This window comes from Panthera onca, chromosome B1 (genome assembly GCF_046562875.1).
Source record: "Panthera onca isolate mPanOnc1 chromosome B1, mPanOnc1 haplotype 2, whole genome shotgun sequence".
Lineage (NCBI taxonomy): Eukaryota > Metazoa > Chordata > Mammalia > Carnivora > Felidae > Panthera > Panthera onca.
Genome location: NC_138342.1, coordinates 92,001,591 through 92,028,490, shown reverse-complemented (window position 1 = coordinate 92,028,490; position 26,900 = coordinate 92,001,591). Strand labels below are relative to the sequence as shown.

The window sequence follows — 26,900 nt, the reverse complement described above, 5'->3', positions numbered from 1 at the left end:
TCACACTTTGTGAGTTCAAGGCTTGTGTTGTGCTCTGTGTTGACAGCTCAGAGCCTGGAGCCTGCTTCAGTTTCTGTGTCTCCCTCTCTCTCTGCCCCTCCCCCCCCCCCATGCTCTTCTTCTGAAAAATGAATAAACCTTAAAAAAATTAAAAAATTTTAAAAAAGAGAGAGAGAGAGAGAGAGAGAGAGAAGCTATTCTTCTAGAATGGACCATGAAAGAGAGGATAGGATCTGAGTGTAGTAAGTATAAAGGACCATCAAATTACTCCATGCTTTCCTGGATACTGTTTTAACTCTAGCTATCTTTGGTTATAGTCCTTTACTACCAATGCCTAACAGCCTCTTTTAAACTGTTGGATATTAACCTCAGAGATTTTAGGGTCTCAAGGAATATGCCAATCACATGGGCAAGAGTGCTGGGGAGCCAAGGCAAGCTGTAATATCGACGCCTTTCTGGGCTGTATGAGGCCCAGAGCAGTCAGTTAGCATTTCACATGGATGAGCCACCCACTACTAGTTCTTTGGGTTATTAACTAGTCCTGTTAAACCAAGCAAAAGATTCCTGGGTTTATTTATTCAAATAAATTTGAACCTGAGTTCATTTGTTTAAATAATTTTAAGAAATTCTGGACTGAAAAAAGGTTCACAAGACTTTTTCACATTGTGGTGTAATATGATCAAGAACTGAGGGCTAGGGGCGCCTGGGTGGCGCAGTCGGTTAAGCGTCCGACTTCAGCCAGGTCACGATCTCGCGGTCCGTGAGTTCGAGCCCCGCGTCAGGCTCTGTGCTGACTGCTCAGAGCCTGGAGCCCATTTCAGATTCTGTGTCTCCCTCTCTCTGACCCTCCCCCATTCATGCTCTGTCTCTCTCTGTCCCAAAAAAATAAATAAAAAAAAAAAAAAAAAAAAAAAAAAAAAAAAAAACGTTGAAAAAAAAAAAGAACTGAGGGCTAGAGTGTGTAGCATTTCCCAAACTGACTTGACCACACAACTATTTTTCATGAAACATTTCACAGCACTGGAGTTGGGGGATCTTGATCTTGAGAAGACCTGGCCAGAAGGATGTGGGGTGGTTCAAAGCCAATACAGAGTAAACGAGGACCTCCACTTAGCTCAGGAGGCTTGGTCTTCTGAGACTCTCCACACCAGGGAATCTTTGAGGAAGACATGGGGTGTGGAGACATCAGTTCTCACATCCTCTGCACCCCCAGGGAACTAGGGGATCTCTGTATTGAGGGGAGTTTCCATCACCTGCGAGCAAGGACAGTAGAACAGCCCTTTCTAAACCTGCTCACAGTGTTAAGAACATTCTGCAGAATGATGCCCATGCAGTGTTTCTAATAAAAGTTAGACTGGTGCACACTTCTAGAGATGTGTTATTGTAGAATTTTTAAAAATACAAGGTGAGATCAGCAGGGCAAAAGGAGGAAAGGGTTCAATGTTTGATTAAACCACACTTTTATCAAATGTAGAATTCAAAAACAAAGTTGTGATCTAGATTAATGGGAACTCTGGTGATATTTTAAATATTGCTTTTGATTAAAGGTCCTCAAATGTGAGTGTTATCTCTAGTTTAATTGTCATTTTGTAGCAACCCATGTTTAAAACACTATCAGGGAATAAGATACTTTCATCAGGATTTAATGACAGAAAGAAAAGCAGCATACTAAAGAGTTGATTAATCATTTAATGAATTGATGCTATTGGGTCAAATGAAAATAATGTACTAAATGCAATACGTAATTGTGAAATACCTTTCACATTATTGTAATGTCTTTTATAATCTAAAAGTAAAGTATCATAGAGAAAAACAAACCGTGACCTAATAAATTTATCTCCGTAATTTCATTATTTTGGATAACAAGAAATTATGAACAAGTAAAAAAAAAATGATTCTTATTAACAAAAATCAAGGATAACTACTGTGAACATTGGATTTATTTTAGAAAATTACAACATGCAAATATGAATATGAAAAGGCACCTGGGTGGCTCAGTTGGTTAAGCTTCTGACTCTTGATCTTGGCTCAGATCATGATCTCACAGTTCGTGGGTTGGAGCCCGTATCGGCCTCAACACTTAAGTGTGGAGCCTGCTTGGGAGTCTGATCTCTTTCCCTCTCCCTTTCTCTCTCTCTCTCTCTCTTTCTCTCTCTCTCTGATCCTCCCCCACTTGCTTGCATGCTCTCTCTCTCTCTCAAAATAAATAAACATAAAAATATGAATATGAAGGTAGAATTCTATGAGAATTGAGTCATTTTCACTATATTCATGAGCATTTTTCATTATTTTTGTCTAGCTGACACAATTTATAATGCAAGACCGTTCACTTTGTCACATGATATAACTTGTTCTTCTAACAATTTAGACTATGTTTCTGCTGATTACTATTCATAAAATAATAAAAACCTTTAAGCTTATAGCATGTATTCATGAGGATCAGAATATTTTATCACGTCTTCCTCAGGCACAGAGAAAATCATCAATGAGTCAGGTGTCTAGCCATAGGAGACCTATTTATTTTTCAGTACCTATCAGTTCCCCCTGATTGACTGCAAAATATAAGACCCATTAAGAGTAAAATTTGATGCGGAACTAGATACTGTGAGTGTGGTTTTCTCAAAAGCTCCAATGGAAATGTTTTCTGAGTAAGTTTGGTAGAGGGACCTATGGTATCAGGTCACCCTCAGACCTGCTTTTCAGTTGACCATGTCCACCGTGAACCTGTCATGGGGACAAAAAAGGAGCAAGGGGCAGCAGGTGCCGCTTCCAACACTTGTTACTAAACCACAAAAAATGTAAACACCAACTATTAGAAAATGAAGAAAGATAATTTCTTTGCTAGTTTTGAACACTGAAGGCAAGAAGTTCAATGTGAATATACAATAGTTTTGTAAATTCAGAAACGCATTGTGGGTGTTCTCCATATATGTGGCAGAAAATAAATCAAAAGTTTTAAGGGATTCTTTCACAAACCCAAGTTTTCAGCCGGAACGAGAGGGTTATGCCCCAGACTGTACCATTAGTAACATCAAGTTAAGTAAAAGGGAAAATCACCAATTCTTTAAGTGTATATTTACTGTTGGCAGCTTGGCGGTGGGCAGGAGGATGTGTAGGGAGGGTGCAGCGTGTACGCAAACACAATTTCTATGTGTGTATTTATATATTTCTACCTAGCAAAAACCTACTTATAGAAAACTCTCCTTGACACAAATCTTATCAATTAGCTAAAAGTTACAGACTACAATATCATATCTCTGTGCCACCACAAAGATAGCTCGACTTACTTGCATGCGTATCTGTCCACTGCTTCAATATACATACACACACCGTTATAGAGGCAGTACCCGTCATAGGATGGGGGGCATTCCTGGTAACTGTTTCTCACAGAATAGCGGCCATCCTCCATGAGAACAGAAGGAGGAGTAGAGTCTACAAGAATCAAAGACATTACTCTTACTTTCTGAAGTGATTAGATCTTTCCGGTCTTAATATCAGGAATTAGTCTCTGTGAACAACTTGTGATACAGTGTCCTTTAGGGACTAGAATCGTCACAAGTGACTCTAGTTTCACTTTCCCAACCAGACTTCATGTCATTCACCATGAAGTCAGCCATTCTTTCTTTGGGTTCAGTATTATCTGACAGAAAGCATAATGGAAGCAAGTAAGAGATTGGTCAATTCTAAATAATTCCATGAATCCCAAGTCACTGGTCTCATTATAAAAGTGCATCTGTCATCCACAAACACACACTAACTGTGTAAAATGACAGATAGCTTTAAGAGGGTCTTACTGAACAACAACAGATCTTTTTATGGCTCATCAATCACCCACCAGTATACAATCTATTACCCCCAATACCCTGAAAGCCTCAAAAATTTCTCCCATGCAATGCTTTCTTCTAAAAATAATTCAACTTTCAGGGGAACCCTCAAAGACAAGACTACCAACTTTGACAGAAAAGAAATGTTACCATAAGAGAGGGAATGTCAAAGTGGTAAAAATTCCTTTTATTGAACGATTCTCTGCTCATTAAAAGGAAAACATTAGGATGTGTAGCCGACTATATAAATATTAGTAGTCCTTCAATAGTTTTAAGAAGAGCAAATTATTTGAGAAAAATAATGTGTTAAAAAAAAAAGATCTGGGTAAGTGCAGAAATTTCCCTTCTTGGGGTGTTTTCAGAGCTGAGACAGGTGAATTGCTGGCAGTGGTGGGGGAAGAGTCCCTGATCCTGGTTTCCAAGGTTGGGGTGAAGGCAGCTCCCTTGTGGGGATGGTGAGAACATACTGCCTGTTGGAGAGATGCTTGAGGAAGCAGAAGTCAACCATTAACATTTAAAAAGGAAAAAAAAAGAGATGAAATTCTAATTCAGATCAAGAAATACTAATTTTTAAGGTAATATTTTAAAATCTTTAAGAGTGATTCAAAATGCTAAGGGTCTAGATGTCCTTCCTGGCCTGCTTTGACCTGCGAAGTTTTTCCAGCAGTCCCAGAAATCAACATTACAAATTAAGACATTAGTCACATAGTTAAAGAAAACCATCTGTATTCTCACCTTTATTGAATTGTAGTGATAAAAACAGAATTTATTCCAGATGCTATTAAATTAAGAAAATTTGGACTATTTCACATTCTCAAGCTTAGTATCAACCGAATCAGGAAAGTAAACTCACCAGCCAATTGAATCCAATGATTTTCCAGAATCTCTAGGGCAAATACTTTGGGGTACAGAATTTTCCAAAATTAAGCCCCTTCCTTGGATTTAGACCACCCACCAACCTACCAGGACATATCTGTCCAGGTTCAGACAGGGTGCCGGCACACATGCAGGTGTAGTTTCCCTCTGTATTTGTACAGGTGGCATTTTCCCCACAGGTGTGTATGCCCAACTGGCACTCATCAATATCTGCCAGAAAAAAAAAAAAAAAGGAAGTAGGGAGGAGAAAAGTGAGCTGCAGAGGAGGAAAAAGGGTTATACTATTGGAAGAGCCAACATTCTGGGAGGGGAACATATTCAACTTTTGTCATGCTGCATGCTTTCGGAGCCTTTGCATATTTTGATTAAAAAATTATATCCTGGGGCATCTGGGTGGCTCAGCCGGTTAAGCGTCCGACCTCGGCTCAGGTCGTGATCTCACAGTTCGTGGGTCGAGCCCCGCGTCGGGCCCTGTGCTGACAGCTCAGAGCCTGGAGCCTGCTTCAGATTCTGCATCTCCCTCTCTTTCTGTCCCCCTTCCCTGCTCACACTCTGTCTCTCTCTCTCTCTTTCTCTCTCAAAAATAAATAAACATTTAAAAAATTTAAAAATTATATCATGAATATTGGACACAAAGATGAATGGAGTCCCTCAGCTGCCTGCCCATTCAGGTGTTCTAAACTCCTGAAATATGGCTGGATGTTTTCCTACTGCTTGGGATAAAGGAGACATCCCAACAGCAGCTCAGTGGGGAGGCTGGAGATTGGTAAACTATCTCTAGGCAAACATTTAGAAAATCAAATCCTAAAAATTCATTCTTTACTTTTGCAAATAGACCTCCAGTCATTGACATACATGTTATGTCAAATAAAACACTTCTGCATTTTTTCTACATAAATATAAGCTAACTCATCCCTTTCTTTCCCAACTACCATCATTTTCTTTCTCAATTACCACCCCCCTGACATCTAGATCCTTCCTCTCTTCAACTTTGCATTACTAATAGAACGGCCTTTCTCCGTTCCCTGCATCCCATCTCTCCCCCACTCTACTCCTAAACACCAGTGCCAGATTACTGTTCCTAAAGCACATTGCCCATCAGTACACCGCTTGCCTCAAATGCTGCCGGTGGCTCCCTGATGCCCAGAGCTGAGCTGCCCAAGGTGGCCGCCACTGCCATGTGTGTGTATGAGCATCTGAAATGGCAGCCAGTCTACACTGACATGCTGTAAGTGTAAAACACTTCCCAGATTTGAAGACTTAGTACCAACATGAAGCAAAAATGTGAAATCTCTCAATAACTTTTATATTGATTGCATATTAACATATTAATACCTTTGACATATTGGATTGAATAAAATCTAAAATTAATCTGACCTGTCTCTTCGTACTTTTTGTAACGTGGCTATTAGCAAAATTAAAGTCATATATGTAACTTACATTACACTTCTGTTGGATGGTGCTGGTCTAGAGAAGTAAAACCCCAATGACTGATGCTCAGCTTCTAGTCTCCTACATATGTAACCCAACCCACTTGTTATGAACTGTATTGAATCTCCCTCGAGATCCACATGTTGAAGTTCTAACCCCCAATGTGACTATGTATAGAGATGGGGACTTTAAGTCAGTAATTAAAGTTAAATGAGGTCATAAGAGTGAGGCCCTAATCCAACAGAATTGAAGTTCTTATAAGAAAAGAGAGAGAATGATCTCACCGCTCCTGAGTTCAAGCCCCGCATCAGGCTCTGGGCTGACAGCTCAGAGCCTGGAGCTTCAGATTCTGTGTCTCTGGCTCTCTCTGCCTGTCCCCTGCTTGTGCTCTGTCTCTCCCTCTCTCTATCTCTCTCAAAAATAAACATTAAAACAATTTTTTTTAATTTAAAAAAAGCAAAGGAAGAGACACCACATGCCCCCCCCCACCCCACCTCACCCCCCCCCCCCCAATGACAGCAGGAAGGCATGTGAGTATGCAATAAGAAGGCTGTGGTCTGCAAGCCCAGAAGAGCTGCCACCAGGAATTGAATCAGCCAGCACATTGACCTCAAATGTCTAGGCTCCGGAACTGTGAGAAAATACATTTCTGTTGTTTAAGCCATCCAGTCGATGCTGTATTTTGTTATGAAGGCCTGAGCAGACTAAGACATCACCTTGCCAGCCTCAGTCTGTTTCTCTCACACCCACTATGCTTAGGGATCAGTTGGGCTATTCTCTACCTCCCAAATAGACCTGTAATATGTTTATGCCTGGAATTCCCCCCTTCCTTCACATTTCTAATAAAAATTTACTCTTGAGGTGCCGGGGTGGCTCAGTTGGCTAAGCATCTGACTCTTGATTTCAGATCAGGTAATGATCCCACAGTTCCTGGGTCCAAGCCCCACGTCAGGCTCTGCACTGATAGTGCAGAGCCTGTGTGGGATTCTCTCCCCCCACCCCTCTCTTTCCCTCTGCCTCTCCCCACCCCCTTAAAATAAATAAATAAAAATTCCTCATGCCACAAGGTCCATCCATAGTGATATTTCTTTCATGAAGTCTTTCCTAATACCTCACACAGATATTCTCCCAGTTGTGAATTTTCACTGTAGTTTTTACTTCTCCCATGATGCACACCCTTCTTCTCTATTTATTATTAGCTCCATTTCTTCTAGATCCTGCTCTTCTCGCAAACAGGCTCTACCTCCAGCATTCTGGTCTTCCTCACAGGTCCTACTGCTGTGTCTTTCCACTAATAAGAGCTAAATGAATATATGTCACATTAAACTGCTATCCTGATGGCTCAAATTGAGTCTTTTTTTTTACTTACTTATGATTTATAATTTCTATGAACTATTATCTTGAGAGTCATAGAAAGCTTTTCTAAGAAGCAAAAACAAAGATATAGTCTTGGCCAAAAAATACAACCACTCTTAAGAATAATAACAACAACAATGGCACTTATGTGCCAGGCATGGTTTAAAGCACTATATCTACATATATACGGAGAGGAAGGAAGGAAAGAAGGGGGAGGGAGAGAGAGTCAGAGAGAGGGGGAGAGGGAGGGGGGGAGGAAGACAGAGAGGGAGAATGACACACACACAGAGAACAAGAATAGGCCCATTCTTCCATGTGGCCTGAGGATTCCATGCCATCCGGGTAGTCTGGGCCATGATGCCCTGTTGTGTGCTCACTACTGGAAGGAGGTAGGTTAGTGACACAGTGAGAATCCAGACTACAATGAGTTTAAACATCCAAGAAAGTATACCTTCTTTTCTCTTCAAAGCAAATTAAATATAAAGCCTGTTTGTCTAAATTATCTATGAGCCTGCTTAATTAGAGCAGTGACATTTTCCTGACTGACAGCCAAATATGTGCTTAAAAGAGCATTTACAAATGACTGTGGGCTCCACAAAACTAATCTGATAAAGGTCTGATTTAAACCAACCAGATCCAGAAAACTGGTAGTTATGACTGATTTCATCTTCAACCTCAACATGTGGGAGAAAGCAATAGCATTTTAGTTTCTTATCGGGTCATCTGCCCCTCACCGTGAAAAGATTTGTATGTTTTCAGAAGGAAAAGAAAATACTGAAAGAGACATGTTAAAGCCCTGTTAAACTTCAGATAACCACTTCACTGGGCCATGATGGCTTCAGGCATGTCCCCACTTGTGCAGACTACTATGCTACTGACACCTGGAATGATGGCAGACATCCACTAAGTGAACTCCCAACCCAAAAGCCACACCCAGATCTTGGCAGAGGATGGTAATTATGAAAAGAGGTCTTAATCATGCTTTACTTGTATCCAAATGTCAGTGACTTGAATCTCCCATCTTTTTTTTTTTTTAATGTTTATTTATTTTTGACAGAGACAGAGACAGAGTGTGAGCAGGGGAGGGGCAGAGAGAGAGGGAGACACAGAATCCAAAGCAGGCTCCAGGCTCTGAGCTGTCAGCACAAAGCCATCAGCACAGAGCCCAAGGTGGGGCTCAAACCCACAAACCTCAAGCCAAAGTCCGACACTGAACTGACTGAGCCACCCAGGTGCCCCTTGAATCTCTCATCTTTGAAACTTATCAAGAGACACCTGATGAACCCCTTCATAGAACCATTTTTCCTTTCTTTCATGCACATAGCAGTCACTTCCAACAGACCTACAGCAGCTCTGCAGTTCACCACAGTTCAACTGCCAAATTCAATGACAGTGAAAATGCTGTACAATTCCCCCGAGGATGGCTCGAGGTATAGAGTGTGGGTGAGGCACGGGAGTCACTCAAATCCCAGAGAAAGAAAGGCAGAGCGGCAAACCACCTCTTCGGGGTCTTGAAGCTGACGACTGCAGTCATAGCACAAGGGCACAAACCTGACTATTCATCAAGAACTGAGATATGTCAGTTTGAACATCACGCAACTTCTCTTTCAGTCCTAACATGCGTGGCACCTAAATTATAGCCTGTCTTCTCCTGACCCACCACACCCACCGTGTTTCATGATTCTCTGAGGCCTGCCTCCACCCTCCTCCCTTGGCACACATGCTCTCTTACCAAGACAGTGAATCCCATCTCCCCGGTAGCCTTCTGAGCACTGGCAAACATAGCCGCCTTCAGTGTTGAGGCACTTGGAGGAGGTGGGAGGGCAAACGCTGGTGCTTGTCCCACACTCATTTATATCTGTGGGCAACATGACCAACTAGTGAAATATGTACACAAATGAGAGTCATAGGAAAAAAGAAACATAAGTTCAAATACGATCTTTCAGCCGCTTGCAGATGCTATTTGCAAACGTAATGCAGACTCTGCATCTTGGTTGTAAAGTTGCCTTCTGAATCCGTTTCTACAGATTTCTCAGGTGTCTGATTAGCTAAGTATGTGTATATACATCACATTGTGCCAGAGTTTCAGACCATGAGAACTGAGATTTTTACAGTAGTCACTAACTTAAAATTTCAAGGCTATCAATATAAAATAGAAACCTATCCAGCAAAACCTCAGCTTTTAGGGGAGAAAGTTGTGTTGTCATTGGAATTGTTGACTTCATAAATTTGACTTGAACTCAAATTCATGTTTCTGAAGCTAATTATATTTTTTCCTTTAATGTCAACTGCATATATTATGTAATTTTAATATAAACTCACTGAAATATAACCACATATCATGTGTTTCATATATTCTATATATACTATCCATTATCTTTTTAGCTAATATCAAATAACTTATTCAATCCTGTTGATTACATAAATCCTCTGGAGATTTTGAGTCAGTATTATCTGGTTCACTGTTTTCCAGATATTATGTGTATTGGCCTTTGCTCTTACCAGAACATAGTTTTCCATCGCCAGTAAATCCTTTCAAACACTGACATGTGGCATTTTCTCCTTCTGAAACACACTGAGCCCATGTACCACATCTTATAGGACCACAGTCGTCATTATCTGCCAACAGGGAGAAACCCATCAGATTATTTGCAGACCTCAGGGGGGAAAATGGACTTGACTGTTTGGGGTTCTACAGAACATTCCAGCACTTCCTTTCCTGAGTTCTGGGATAGTTAACCTCCAAATAGAAACAATTTGTTGACCTATAAGCTTTATCTATATTAAAGGATCCACCAGCCATATGTTTCCATTTACATGCTTTCAATAAGTCTCTAGTCTTAAAAAACTATTTGGTGTTCAAAGAGCCCTGTGTGAACTTGTTTATCATTTTTTAAAAACCATTTGCAAGTCTGAACCATAACATTCCTAGGAGTGAATGCACTCAAGTTTCAAAAGTTGTATTGTTTATTTGAGAATTTCCAACCATCATGACATACAATAGGGGTCAATATATTCTTATCCCTCAAAGAGACACAGACTAATATATAGCAAGTAGATCTGTGTACCAACATGGCAGAGAAACAATAAATAACAATTTATTATAATAACACAAGATACAATAGAAAGATTTATTGTCAATTTACTAAGATTATGTTTCATATATAAGAGAAATGTATGTCACAAGATTTATGCAGTGACTTGCAAACTTCAAGGCACTTTTACAAAAGTCATGAACCATGCAAACTAAATGCTGTAAATGGATCATTTCATTTCATACTCCATTGAAATGCAAATGCCCCAGGGGATGGAGCTACATGTTGAGCCATAAACATGAGCAAGTTTTGTGTTTTTTTTTCCTTTGACTACTCATGTATATAATCATTGTCCAAATGTCTCCTCTCTTTTGGAGTTGGGGGGGCCTGACATACCACAGCAGGATATGAACTATCATCTCTCTATTCACTGGTAAGTTTGCTCATCTGAGTACTGAGGAGGTAAAAGAAGCACTCTAAATTTGCCCATAAATAAAAGAAAGTTAAATGATCTAAGTAGGATTCAGGTTCCATGTGAATGTAGACATTGGGTAATTGCATTTGATTTGCTTAGCTATTTGAGTGAGGTTTCTCTTGTGGGAACACATGCCCTTCATTCTTGCTTGGTCCTCTCCTGTCACTCATGACTCTTCAAGATGGATAAGTTCAGACTAAATCAATTATATTTGATTTGGCATGCATTTGGAAGACTAGCGCTCAAGTCACAAGGCTGTTCAGTGTATAGTGGACAGTATCCAATTACCCAAGATATTTTAAATCACTTGCAGAATTGCCTTAAATTAGAATATGGCTCAGGATTTATTTGGTAACTTGCAAACCCCAAGGCAGCTTTTGCATAATGAAAAGCAATGGATGTGCCGTTGCAGGGGGATGGGCCATAACCAAAGTTTTTTCTGCCACAAACTTCCTCTGGAAGGAATGCCTAGGCTTCACATTCCTCTTCTCCAAAATATCCAAAATACAGGTGACACTTTTTGTCCAATCTACTTCACATGATTATTGTAAGGACTTGGGGAAAAAAAGTGCTTTTTGTCTAAGTTTATTTATTTAAGTTAGCTCTACACCCAATGTGGGGCTCAAACTCATGACCCCAAGATCAAGAGTAGCATGTTCTTTTTCTTTTTTTTTTTAGGTTTATTTATTTATTTTGAGACAGAAAGAGAGCGAGAAGGGGGGGGGGGTGCAGAGGGAGAGGGAGAGAGAGAATCCCAAGCAGGCTCCATGCTGCCATTGCAGAGCCTGACACAGGGCTTGGTCTCTTGAATCATGAGATCATGACCTGAGCCAAAATCAAGAGTCGGGTGCTTAATGGACTGAGCCACCAGGTGTCCCAAACTTGAAAAAACGTGATTTTTTTTTAAAAGCCTTGAGAATAATAAATTCTACACATATGTAAATAAGGACAACAAAGAAGAAGCATATTGTGACCGTCTGAATCAGAATTAGCCTTATCACATTAGAAAAGACTCTTGATGGGGCACGTGCATGGCTCAGTTGGTTAAGTGCCTGACACTTGGTTTCAGCTCAGGTCATGATCTCACAGTTTCATGGGCTCGAGCCCTGCACTGGGTTCTGCACTGGCAGTGCGGAGCCTGCTTGGGATTCTCTCCCTCTCCCTCACTCTCTGCCTCTCCCCTGCTCATGCTGTCTCTGTCGCTTCCAAAATAAATAAATAATTTTTAAAAAAGAAAAGACTCTTGGGACTATTAATTAAACTAATAAAAGTAATTCATTTAAAAGTCCCTACTATATGCCAGATCCTAAAGAGAGCCACAGATACAGTGATAGAGAATATAGACAGGGGTTCTGCTTTCTTGTGTAATTAATTATTGAGGTACACGTGTGATAAGCACTCTCAAGAAACAATACCACATTCTAAGAGAGCTGAAATAACTCTCATCTTACCTGGTTAGGAGACTAAGAAAAGCTTTCTGAGAGATCTGAAGGATACATAGGACTTGAAAAGGTATAGAAAGAATACTGTGGGCTGAGAACACAACATCAGTATGTTATAGGCAAGGCCAGTATAACTGAAGCTGGCCATAGAAAGCTGAGGACAGGGGTGCCTGGGTGGCTCTGTTCATAAGGTATGACTTTGGCTCAGGTTATGACCTCACAGTCCGTGAGTTTGGGCCCAGTGTCGGGCTCTATGCTGACAGCTCAGAGCCTGGAGCCTGCCTCAGATTTGGTGTCTCCCTCTCTCTTTGCCCCTCCCCCCATTCATGCTGTGTTCTGTTTCTCTCTCAAAAATAAGTAAACATTTAAAAAATTAAAAAAAAAAGACGAGGCTAGAAAGGCACACATTGAGGCTGTTGAGGTGTGTAAGGACTGGTTCATCCAGGGCCCAACAGGCCATGTTAAGAATTTTAAATTTTATTCATGAATTTAGAAGAACTCGTTATTTTTGTAAACCTGACAATGAAACTTTTTTATGATTGAATTTCTTTGCCATCTTCTATGCAGATCTACTTGCTATATACCAGTCTCTGTGTCTTTGGTGAATAAGAATATATTGATACTAACCTAAAATCTCTTATACCATTTTCAAACTCTTTTTGGCATAGATATTTTGTTTAAATGAAATCTCACTACAAAACATAAATATGACCCTTAGCCTAATACAGGTAGAACTAAAACTTTATAGACTAAGACAAAATAGAACACAGTTTAGATATGGAAAGAGGAGGTAGTTTTCACAAAGGCAATCAATTCCATCCATTCTGCACAAGGTACAGTACAGTCTCAGGTATGAAGCCAGACACAGCATATTATATAGTTTATGTATTCCAATCTTTGGCCATCTCATCCTCCCCTCCATCCCACCCGTGTGTCTAATTTACTATCTGTCATTCATCTTGGTCTTGGAATCTCCCAAACATTAGTCTTTCAAAATACGCTCCATGAACCTTTAGGGAGCCCTAGCAACTTTGAAATGGTTCTCTATACTGTTAATATTTATTAATATTGTTTTATTCTATCATTTGTTTGCCTCCACATCAGACTATGACCTTGGATGTCAAGGCTATTTTCAGCTCATCATGGTATCCCTAGTGCTTAGCACAGTGTGTAGCAAATAGTCACTAAATGAGGAATATTCCTAATGTGACCATGTTTTCCTGACTTTTTTTCTTGACATGAATTAATTATTTGGTCCTAATTTTCAAAACTCTTTGGTAAACTCATTACATTAATATATCTTAGCTTCAGTTTTCAAATCTGTTAAGTGATGTGTTGTGATAAGAATCATATTAGAGGTTAAAGTAACTGGTAAACTCTAAACCTCTGTACAAGTTATTATTACCAAAAATATCCACCTCTGTGTTTGCATTTTATAAAAAAAAAAAAAAAATCACACTGATAAGTTCTTATAGGGAGAGGTAAGAGGTCTCCAGGCTCTGGTACACTGGCAAAGGAGTCTGCAGGCCACAAAAGTTGGATGAGCGCTTTAAGTGTATCTAAGATCTTGATGTGGAGCCTTCAAACTTATTTTTCGCCACAGATACTTTATTAAAATAAAATCTTGGGGCGCCTGGGTGGCTCAGTCGGTTAAGCATCCGACTTCAGCTCAGGTCATGATCTCACAGTTCGTGAGTTCAAGCCCCGCATCGGGCTCTGTGCTGACAGCTCAGAGCCTGGAGCCTGTTTCAGATTCTGTGTCTCCCTCTCTCTCTGACCCTCCCCCGGTCATGCTCTGTCTCTCTCTGTCTCAAAAATAAATAAACACTAAAAAAATTTTTTTAATAAATAAAAAAATAAAATAAAATAAAATCTTAGCCAGAAATATAAATAAATAAAACATTTCAAAGTAGAGCTGCACTGATTACAGGGCAGAGAGCAGAGTGAAGAAGGGGTGGGGTTTGCAAAAGTTCTAGGGCTGAGCTAAGCCCAGTTTGAACACCATTGACCTCATGAGTAAATAGAATACAGAATATAAAAGAATGAGGCTCCCTAAACTTGTTACATACTGAACAAATTATTTCGTATTTTGGTGATAAACGTGCAGTACAGAAGAAAACAATTCAAATATTTGCCGTTTGTAAACTTTGAAGCAGCTGAAGCAACCAACTTACGTTTGCTTATCAGTTACAATCTACTTTTTCACACTAACGGAAGTATAGCTAGATGGGCAAAAGATAAAAAATACTAGGTATGGATAGGGATACACTCATATCTGTTTTGTCTTATTTTTCACCTTTGTTTCCAAGTTAGATTTCTTCAAAGAAGTTTCAGTTCAAAGATTCTCGATGAGTAAAGTTCATGTCCTGTCTAATAGGGAGCCATTTTCCTCAGGCACACGGTTCAGAAAAGAAGGACCAAAATTTGAGTCCAAAGTTTGGCTTCATTAGTTTTGTGTACATTTAGCCAAAGTTAGAGAACGAATTCAGGATTCTAATTAGAAGGATAGAAATTGTTGGAACCAAAGCTGTGTTGAGAACTCATCATTCATACCTGACACCATGATCTCAGCCACTAGCATATGTTGAGATTCTGTACTGTTATCTTCAGATCCTCTATTCCTGGATAAGACATCCAGTGGCGTTACTTGGTTACTTAGATCTGCTTCACTACCTACTGAAGGTCAAAAGATACAGTTAATTTACCTTTTATGATTCAAGAAAGTTTTGATTTTAACTTATATTTGTAGATGTTTGTTGGTTGTAATTTCAGACTTACTTGTACAGTAAGAGCACTCAACTAGCAGTATCTTGGTGACTTAGAAAACCTCACCTGCTGTACCACACCCTCCCAGCTTCACTCAGTGCACTTGACGGTTGAGGGTAGGGAGAGACAGTGGGCAAAAAGACAAGACCAATTTAGGTACTGGCAAAAACAATGCATAAAATACTAAAATACTAATGGACATAATCAGCTCATAATCACAGCCTGCTATAAGGACAAATTAATACGATGATCTCCCCAACCTGCCTTCCATACATAGTCTTTCTCCTTTAGGCTGCTTTCAATACTTACTTTAGCCTTATTTTACCTGTATTCAGAAACATGAAGGGGCACCTGGGTGGCTCAGTCAGTTAAGCGTCTGACTTCGGCTCAGGTCATGATCTTGCAGTTTGTGAGTTCGCGCCCCACGTCAAGCTCTGTGCTGACAGCTCAGAGCCTGGAGCCTGCGTTGGATTCTGTGTGTCCCTCTCTCTCTACCCCTTCCCGGCTCATCCTCTGTCTCTCCCCCTCTCTCTCTCAAAAATAATTAAACATTAAAAAAAAATTTAAAAAAGAAACATGGAAGGGTATAAACAAGTCATAATTTAACATAGGCATGGAACCCAGTACATGGGAGAAATTGATCCCCTAAAACACTTAGTGTGTTCTCTTAGTTCTCTAGTGGGTTCCCATTGCACAGAGTCCTTAACGTCAAAACTACTTTCACAAATACATGTTATATTGTTTGCCTTTTTTCCCTGTGTTGACTTTGATACTAATGGGGCAAACCAATTAGACAAAATTACTGGTGCCTTAGTATGAATTAAGGCAATGGCACAAAACTCAACTAACAGTCATGTCTTCACTGCACACATTGACACACACACACAGACACACACACACACACACACAGTTTCACTTAAAAAGACCCATGATGAAACAGTAAGAATTATTAATTTTTTAAAATCTCAACCATGGAATACTTGGCTCTTTAATATTCTGTATAATGAAATGGAAAGTATATATAAAACACTCTGTGTACACACTGAAGCGATGATAGTCGTCTGGAGGAAAAGCATGTGTGTAGCTGCAAGTTGAAACTAGCCTCTTTTTCATTGGACATAATTTTTACTTGGGAGACTGACAAAGTATGTTATTAACACTTGGAGGTCTGGCAAGCACCTTCCAAAAATGAAGTGCGTATGTTGTTTCAAGAAAAGCAATCGACAGTACTTATTGCCAATGATAAAACTTCAGCTTCCAAGTGAAAAGTAGAATTCTGGAAAAATTTTCCCACTATGCTGAGCTTGACAAAATCTCAAAACTCAAGAGCTTTTCTAATGGGTTTGACGGTAATTAATTAGTGAATGTGACTGGATGTGTGTGTGACACTTGGAAGATATGCAACAACTCGGCCAGCCAGTTTTTTCAAATGACCAACATGATGCCACAAAATCACACATTGGTAAAAGAGCCACTCAAAGTACAAAACAAAAAGAAAACAAAACAAAAAAAAACCCACTGGATTTTAAAATAACAGGTGACAAAAAGATTATTGATGTGGCTTCCGATTCCACATTGAGGCTAAGGTTTAAGAAACTACCACCTGTCCAGTTCTGATATACTATCAAAAGAATACAAAAAAGGCATCTGAAAGGCTATTAAATTTTCAATCCTCCCTTTTCCAAATCCACGTCTATGTGAGGTCAGGTTTTCTTCACAGGCTTTGACCAAAACAACACAACAACAAATTTAACATAGAAGCAGATATGAGAATCCAGCTGCCCTATATGAAGCCAGACTTTAAAGATATAAATGTAAAACAATGCTATTATTCTCCCTACATTTTTTTGTTCCAGAAAATATAGTTACTTCATTTATTTCCCTAAAAATATGTCATGTTCATACATAATAAAATATTATAATTTTAATAGATATATTTTTTAGTTTTATTTTTAATTCTAATAGCATAACTATTGGTAAATTTAACCCACATTAACAAAAGCTCTTTGGAGTTTTCAGTCATGTTTAAGAGTGTAAAGGGTCATAAAACCAAAAATATTGAGAACTGTTGTGCTACAGCAACAATTAATAGAAAATTCTGAAAATCCAAAATAACCAATTCTGGTCCATGGATAATTAATCCATTTGTTTGCTGTTAATCTACCACGTAACTTAAACCTTGCCTACCAGATAAATGAATTAAAGAATTTGTAAATAAAATTTAAATTCTCTTTGGTATGAAAACTTCAAGAGATGAATTCAAATTCTCCTTCATTATTTACATACACATTCAAGGAAAGCAAATCAGCACACTACTGGTTACACATCACATTTGATTTACTCTTCTGTCCTCTTCCTCAAAAACATGATTAGTTATTTAAATGTGGAACACAAGCATTCTCAGGCTAGATTCCCTACACTTATTTAATATCCTAAAGTTATTTACTATAAAGGACTTTGTTTTTTCATATTAAGCCCAGCCATGTGGAAGGAGGATTGTATAGGACTACCTTTAAAAACTGAGGCCAAAATGTCTCTAAACATTATCTGAGGTGGTAAAATGCTAACATTTATTTCCAAGTTTGGGCCACTCCATCGTAAATGCGGGACCAGAGGGCTGGAAACTTAACATTTTGAATATTATCTTTTTTTGTTAATTTTACAACTGGAGGAGGTCAATTGAATTTAGTCTTTAATAAGGAGCCTAAAAATAAAAAATAAAAATTAGGAGCCTAAACTCATAGAAAGAAAAACAAAACAAAACAAACTTGGCATCCCTAAAAGCAGGGAAGCTTTTAATAATATAAAATACTAAAAATCAGCAAAAGCATATGATTGATGTAGAATTATATTCCTGAGCCAAAGTAAAATAATTTAGCCACATATTTATCAACTTACCTGCTGGTGGTATCTGATGGCCATTGAGAGCCAGACACATTTTCCCATCTGGGGCTTTCACAAAACCTTCACGACACAAACACTGAGCAGATCCAAACCTCTCTTTGCAAATATGTTCACAGCCTCCATTTTGGTGTAAGCAGGGATCTGATCCTTGTGGGGAAAAGAGGTACATTCACAGATGGGCTTGGAGATGAAAAGAGTGCCATTGATACAAATCACATTGTACAGTTTTTGGGGAGAGAAACTTAGTGTATCTAAATGGAGCCTATATCAAGAGCTATTTCAGAAGAGCTCCTAAAGGAGCCAGTTCTAAGATAAGCTCAGAATGTTATTACCTTATGAGTATTTATTGAGTATAGCCAGTGCTTTTGTTCAAGAAGCTCTTTAGGCAGATGTGATCCTTATTTCCTGACTCATAATCTAGTCAAACTGACAAAGGGCAATTCAGAAGGAAGTTACATAGGACACTGGATAATGCTCACTCACTGGCACTCTCACAGGGTGGGGAAAGGCCCCAGTATAGATAGAAGCTTCCATTGCAGGTGTCTAAATTGCACCCCCAAACCCTGACCTCCCTTTCAGTGCCTTTAACCCAAGCATCCTTGAAAAGGAACATTTAATAAAAGCTGGCCAGGAGAGGTAAAGATGAGACTGGAGAGATAAAGCCCAAATTCAGTACCAGATTGTCTTAGTTTAAACCCAATCCACGTCTTACGGAATCTTTTTTTTTTTTTTTTTTTTTTTTTTTTTTTTTTTTTTTTTTTTTTTGAGAGAGAGAGAAAGAGCACAAACAGGAGAGGGGCAGAGAGAGAGGCAGACATGAAACCCGAAGCAGGCTCCAGGCTCTGAGCTGACAGCAGTGAGCCTGATGCAGGGCTCGAACCCACAAACTGTGAAAGCATGACCTGAGCTAAAGTCAGACACTCAACCAACTGAGCAACCCAGGTGCTTCCACATCTTACAAAATCTTAACATCTACCCGAATTAGTGAGAATCACCCTCCTCTTCTCCCATCAAACAATTAAAATAGTTGCAGATTCCAGCCAAAGAAAGACTGTGTAACATGTCCCGTGTACCTGGTTTTGCCAATGGATGAACTATAACCAGTGATGAAGGCTTCAGCATGCTGCCTCGGAGACGTACCCTATTTTTGCCAGTCCTCTTGTTCACCCTTATTACCGATGGCATAGTCCAATCAGAGAACCACACGTGATCCTCAAACACAGCTATAGCAAAAGGGTGACCTGGAAGCAGTTTAAATCCATTACATACATCTTGTCTCTGCCATGATTATTTTTAAAAGGACAAGGCTTACAACATACACAACTCCTACACCAAATCATTCCTTTAATATAGCTGCTAAGCAAGATACACGCCACTACTACACCTGCATCAAGAAGAACCCACATAATGAGCAAACATCATCTTACAATGCAAGCCCAGCGCTAGGAAGTCCTAGCACTGTTGCGCATCATATGGGGAGTGGGAGAATGTGGGTTGATTGACAGAATATCAAGAAGAAGACCAGGATGGGAATGTTTCCATGCTTGGTGATTCTGACAGTACAGACTAAGCTTCAGAAAGTGATTTTTACCTCTCTTTGCATTAGGTTCCTTGTCTTTTGAATGGCAATAATAAGTACTAAAGTCATAGGTTGTTTCAACGATCTTTAACAGTTTGAGGTAATTGAATAGCTGTCTCCTTCAATTCCCATTTCCAACAACACATTTTGCTGCATTGGACCCTTACCTCCTTTCCTATATCTCTTGTTATGCCATATTAGTCCAATGACCTGTGCTCTTAGTCTCTTTCTTTCTGCCTTCTCTTGAAATTTGTCTGTCAATTATCTCTTTCTTTTACATCTTTACTCTGTTCACTCTACTAGCTTCCTTCCCTTAGCCGATTAATATCCTCATCTCCTTGGCCCCTCTAGCATCTTTTTGTCTTTTTCTTTCCCTTCTTAGCCAAAGTTTTTAAAAGTCATTTATTATCTACTACCTCCATTTTCATGGCTCCTATCAACCCCTAAGTGGGTTCCCTGACCCCACCTCAATTAAACCACCTCGCCATGCTCCTAGAACTGATAAGATATTCAAGTATTTATAGTAAGCAAAGAAACGTTGTAATACACTATCTCAAGTGGTTAGAGGCTAAGCTAGGGAGCCCCAAATTGGGAAGCTTTAATCATGTCCAGTCACATTTTCTGGGACAATTTTTGTTTGTTTGTTTGTTTTTGTTTTTGTTTTGTTTTATTTTTGCAAATAAGCAATGGATGTAATGTATTAGAATAAATGTCTCCCTCTTCTGGCAGCAGACTCAAATGACTTGTCCTGGTGACCATGAGTCTCCATCCATCATTATTGACCAGGGTCTTTAAGATGTATTTTAGTTTCTAGTTCTTCGTCCCCAATTAAAGCTAGAAGTCCATCAAGGAAATTCTTTTATATAGCTATAAGGTTTCTTTGTTATGGTAAAAACATCTAACATAAAATATATCATCTTAACCTAAGTGCACATTTCAGTAGTGTTACGTACATTCACTTTGCTGTGCAGCCGATTTCCAGAACTTTTTTATCTTGCAAAACTGAAACTCTATATCCATTAAACAACAACTTCCCATTTCCCACTCTCCTTAGTCCCTGGCAAAACACCATTCTACTTTCTCCTTCTATGAATGTGACTATTCTAGAGACCTCAAATAGATACAATCATACAGTATTTGTCTTTTGTGACTGGCTTATTTCACTCACCATAATGTCCCCAGGGTTCATACATGTAGCATGTGTCAGAATTAGCTATGTTTTCTTAATCTTTTTGAAAAAAATTACTTTTCTTAATTTTAATATTGAAGTATAGTTGATGAGAATTAGCTATGGTTTTTTTGAACAAATACCTCACACTAGACATAGTCCTCTTTATTTTTTAAAAAAGTTTATTTATTTATTTTGAGAGATAGTATGTGCAGGGGAGGGGTAGAGAAAGAGGGAGAACTCAAGAAGGCTCCACTGTCAGCACAGAGCCCAACGTGGGGCTTGAACTTATGAAACTGTGAGATCACCACCAGAGCTGAATTCAAGAGTTGGATGCTCAACCGACTGAGCCACCCAGACTCCCCTTCCTTATTTTTTTAATAGAAGAGCCACAGTTGAATGTTAAATTCAGAACGAATTCCTTCAATCTTTACATTAAATATACTGAGCTAAGCAGCTGAGAAGTTACCACTTATATACCAGTAGATGGCACTGTAATGATGGAAATAGTCATTTAGATATTTTCATATCAAATATTTGATAACAGCTTTTAATAAGAAGTTGTATAGTCATTAGATTACAGCAGCAATAGAAATCATTCACAAAATGTCTGTTATGCGTTTGGTTTAGCATATGGTATCTTTACATTCTGGATAGGAATTTTCAAATTCCTTTATACTTTCATATAGCAAAGCTATAATTTCCCATTTATTTGGGTGATGTATTTTTTAAATAATATACGCCCCCCCCCCAACTAGACTCTATGACTTCACAGGAACCATATTCATTTTACTCTCTACTGTATGTCCACTTCCATCAAATGATTCAATAAATATCTGTTAAGTGCATGGATAAATAGTTTATGGTCATACATAAGTTTTTAACTTATTGTAAAGTGTACCTTTAATTTTTAAAGAATCTTGTAAGTATATAAAATGTTTAACTATACTTATCATGATCTGTTTACTGTATAATACAAATCTAGAAATTCATTTCCTGTAAATCAAAAAGAATGGACAAAACAATACCTTATACAGATTATTAGTTAGATTCTTCATAAAACAGACCATATTTTTGCATCTTCTCAACCGACCAGTTTCCAAATCTCCAAAGCATATTCAATATCTCCCTGGCTCTCATTTTAATATTCAGTCTGTTACCAAATCCTCTCAGGTTTTCATTCACAATGATTTTTTAAATACTCTAGTCCTCCACTCCACTTTGACATGGCACTGTTCTATCCGAGGCTTTCATCAGCTCTTGACCGGACAACTGCTGTAGCCTCCTGACTAATTTCCTTCCCTCGGATTTCAATCCAACCCTAATACTGTTCCTTAAGTGGTTATGCTGAGGTACCAGTCTTATCATATACACTTGCTGCTTAAGAACATGCAATGGCTCCTGGTACATTCAGTATTTCTCTTTCAACATTTAGCATAGACTACAGCATTTTAAATATATTTATGAATATATACAACACTCCATGCAAAATCTGGAAACTATATTTATTATCCTTTGCATATAAATGTTTATTCATTAGTGTCTAAAGGTGATACTATCACAGTTGTACAAATGACATTGTCTAAAACATAAGAAATGACAACAAACCAAGTTCTTATTCTTCAGAGATCTTAAAATTTTTAATATTTTCCTTCTGATTTGGGGAAATCTTGGCAAAGGGAAATGATTATACGTCACTACGTTTTATCCAGTATTCCAATATGAAGGTAATCTTTGTAGCTCAGGAATCTCCCAAGAAGTCTGTCAGTCTGTCTCCATGCCTTTTTTATCATATGGCTGAAGGAGGAGGGCACCTAGGGGTGAGTGTGTGTGTAAACATATTTTGTGGGGTTTGTTTGTTTTTATTTGAGAGAGAGAGAGAGAAAGAGAGAGAGAAAGAGAGAGAGAGAGAGAAAGCAGGGGAGAGAAGAAGAAGGAGAAAGAGAATCTTAAGCAGGTTCCACTTAGATTGGAGCCCAACGCAGGACTCCATCTCACGACCCTGGGATCACGGCCTGAGCCAAAATCAAGAGTCAGACACTCAACAGACTGAGCCACCCAGGCACCCCAAACCCATTTTGTATTTCACACTCATTAACACTCATCAACACTCGTTAACACTCAGGCCAAGATTAAGAAATCACCCATCCCAAAACCTCACCTACATCGTTCTGGGCAAGTCTTTGGCGTTTTGAACCATCCAGATTGGCCATTTCGATCACAGACTGCTTGGCATCACACCAATACAATTTGTCAGTTAAGTAATCAATCGTTATTCCACTGGGCCAGACCAGATCAGAACTAGCTATAACCCGTCGGCCAATGCCTTGAAGGGAAGAACTTTCAATTCGTGGATTAATCCCCATATCGGTCCAGAATAATCGCCTTTAATCAAGAAAGCATACAACAAATAAAATTTGCATGAAAAAAAATCTTTCATTCTTTCATCACTGAAAATGTCAATGTAAATCACTTTAAATAGAATAAGCTGAAGTGGTACACTAAGGAACATAGAGAGTATAGCAGTGAACATTAGACAGATAATTCTCAATAGCAAAAATTATCTTTCCATGTAGAGCATCTTGGATAGGAAATGCTGAATTAAGGTTTAGGTCATTGGATAAAGAAGAAATTATTAGTTTGAAAATTTTTACTATATTACTAATTGAAAGTGTGTTCAAGAGCATATTCTTAAATTAGTGTTTCATGCTGCAAAAGGCAATAAATAAAACCTTGTTAGCCTGTCCCTCTGCCATGCATATATAAAACTATATATGTTAAATTACAACATAAAGGGAATAGCATATTTATCTGTTACCTAATTTTATACAATGTACTCAGTTAACTTGGTCAGTTTTAACTTCCATAAATCAGATGCTGAGGCACACTTTTTGTCATATGGTTCATTGCCTTTTATACTGGTTAGGTTGGAGGTGGTTATAGTCCCACTTTTTTAATCATATGGCTGGCTCCAAATCAATTATCAATTATTGCCAGTATATTGTTTCCCATAGACCACTGTAAAACTTTCATTAGAAACAAAATAGGGTTAGTCTTTAATCCTTCTGTTTTAACAAGTAGGAAGGAATCCATTATTCTCCTTAATTCTCTAAACCTAAACCAACATCTGTCACCAATATGTTGCTAATTCACAATTAACAATATAGTCTTCTAATCTTTCAGAATTTCTATTTCCACATGTCTAAATCTAGGAATAACCTATCATTTGAACTCATGTTATCATTTTTCTAAATAGAATTCATAAGCCATGCAATCTAAATACTATCCTTCACTTGGGAAATCAATAATGTAGATTTTTAAAGAAAGTACTTAAATGGGCTTGTGTCTAATTGATTAATGAATTACAGCCCACTCCTTTTTTTAAAAAAAATTAAATTTGCTTAAAATGAAGGTTATCTTGGGGCGCCTGGGTGGCTCAGTCGGTTAAGCGTCCGACTTCGGCTCAGGTCATGATCTCACGGTCCGTGGGTTCGAGTCCCATGTCGGGCTCTGTGCTGACAGCTCAGAGCCTGGAGCCTGTTTCAGATTCTGTGTCTCCCTCTTTCTCTGACCCTCCCCTGTTCATGCTCTCTCTCTCTCTGTCTCAAAAATAAATAAATGTTAAAAAAAAAAAAATGAAGGTTATCTGAATAATGAAGTTTGTATGTAAGAATAGAAAGTCAAAAGACATTAAAAGGATGAGGAAGTCATGCTAACTATATCATTTCTGAAAATTTGAACAAATTTCATGGATTTTCTTGATTTCTGATTCCACTGAACACCTGAGGTCTTAAGACAAATTTTGGACACTAGTATATCAAACATGAACTGTCTTATGACTTCTATGGGAAAGTGTCTTGTTTTTACAAATGCTTACTTGGCCATTGGATGGACAGCAATTCCTCGTGGCTGAGAGACCTCCTCCTTGATGATTATTTCACGATGCTTTCCATTTAAATCACTCCCTTCAATGAGAGATTTCCTAAAATGTATGTGATAAAAAGGAACTTGTTACATCAACTTTACTTTTTTTTTTAAGTTTGTTTGTTTATTTTGGGAAAAAGTGAGCGTGAGTGGGGAAGGGGCAGAGAGAGAAGGAGAGAGAGAATCAGAAGCGGCTCCACATTGTCAGTGCAGAGCCCGACACAGGGGCTCAAATCCACAAACCACATGATCACAACCTGAGCCAAAATCAAGAGTCAGACGCTTAACCAACTGAGCCACTCAAGCACCCCTACATCAACTTTACTTTTTAAATAAAAATACTCCTTTTCTCTGTTACTTACTGAAATGCAAAAATAGGCATTCTAAACTACCTCCATCACATGTGCATGCACACACACACACACACACACACACACACACACAGGTCAGGACATACACCCATGAATTCTACTTTTCTTACACAGTCTTTTAAATAGCATCCCATTATTTATCCCACGCAATTAAAATACACGGTGAAAGGATAAGGTAAGAGGGACTGTGTCAGGAGGCTGGCAGGGACAAAGCCAGGGGTGTAAATACCACCAACCCCTTTTCTTCACAGCCTCCCAGCTCCTGCTGAACCCAATGAAAGCCAGAGGACAGGTCACAGATCACAGGAAAGAGAGTAGGCCTCAAAGGGCCACAGAGACAGCCAGCCCAAGGACAGCATGGAGAGAGTAATGTTGACTTAATTTTCTTCCATATGATTCTAAGACAAATGGGAGTACTGAAATATTATGTGGTATTCTTTACATTAAAAAAATAATAACCCTTTGGAATCTGGCAGGGGAGAAAAATCCTTGTCTCCTCATTTTTCCATTTATTTTTTAAACAAACCTTTATTGTCAAATAAATACTGAGCACTTACTGTGTGTCAGGGATTGGCCTAAGCATTGGAGACAATAGTAAACAAAACCTTGTTTGTTCGCATAGAGCTTAGAGTTCAGCAGGAGAGGGAAAGAGAATTATAGTACAGAGAATGTAAAGAATGCAGTCGCCAGACTCAGGGCAGACACCTTATTGCAGCACACTTTCACCCTGTGTACTAACCTGGGCTTCCCAGCAGCATCCAGGAGCAGGCAGGACCACAGGCAGAGGGGACAAGAAGAACCACCCTTCCCCACCACATGCTGTCTGCTCAGCCTTTTCCCTACTGCAAACTAGAAAAGTAATTATCTTTAATTCATTCAACAAACATCTGGAAAGGCCTAGCTCTTGTTCTTGTGGACAATGTCTGCATGAAACAGGCCTACCCAGAAACACAGGGAAGAACTATTTTCTCTTCCTTGTTCTGCTAAACACGAAGGAGATCTCTGTGTGGTTTATTTGAGCGCACTTTCTAGCCACTCGGTTGGGAAGGGGCTTCATATATTCCCCCTTGCAGGTTATGTGAAGGAGAGAGGCAGAGCTAAAACTGGCTCAGGGCATGTGCTGGTCAAGTACACTTTGCAAACTACCAACTCAAGACCCTGATAATCTGATGTGTACTCCAGGGCCACTTTTAAAAGATAATTCTATTCCCAGATGAAGTGATTGTCAGAAAGGTACTGCTGGGTGGAAGGTATTTTTGAACTCAATGTGTCAAATTCACTCAATCACAACTGTCACTGAGCCTGTCCCTTGGTGGGAGGGAAGGAATTCTGAGGCCACTTCCTTGTGACCAGGGGAGATAAAACTGTCAGTTCTGATCTCACTGGTACATCATCTCTAAATTCTTACTGTTTTGAGCAGGAGTGAAATGATGAGAATCAAGACGGACATAAGCTCCTGACCCTGGATCTGTCTTAGGCAGGTCTCCTGCAATTTACTTTCAAAGCTCCCTAAGGGGTTCGCCCAATAATGTACTTCTATTTGATTCAGCCAGAAAGCAAATCTCTAACTCTGGTGTTGGTAAGGAGAAAGTAAAGACAAGCACGGACATTTGGGTGCAAAGGAGTTCGAGCATGACCCTTTATCTAGTGGAGCATCTCTCTCTTTTTATCCATTATCTAATGGGTCTCAATGCCACTGGGATCCTCCAAAACCCACCCTATTTCCTGACAGGATTGTCCATCCAGAAC

The 26,900-nt window shown here is 39.1% G+C and overlaps 1 protein-coding gene across 1 annotated transcript in view; it reads right to left on the bottom strand.

Annotated features, from left to right (window-relative positions):
* Nucleotides 1-26,900, bottom strand: part of EGF (epidermal growth factor) — a 107,039-nt gene that overhangs the window by 23,997 nt on the left and 56,142 nt on the right. The window contains 9 exon segments of the mRNA XM_078445816.2: nt 3,288-3,432; nt 4,788-4,910; nt 9,220-9,345; nt 9,990-10,106; nt 14,993-15,112; nt 18,104-18,256; nt 19,183-19,350; nt 23,018-23,241; nt 24,734-24,838. Of these exon segments, the coding sequence (XP_078301942.2) occupies nt 3,288-3,432; nt 4,788-4,910; nt 9,220-9,345; nt 9,990-10,106; nt 14,993-15,112; nt 18,104-18,256; nt 19,183-19,350; nt 23,018-23,241; nt 24,734-24,838 (1,281 nt within the window).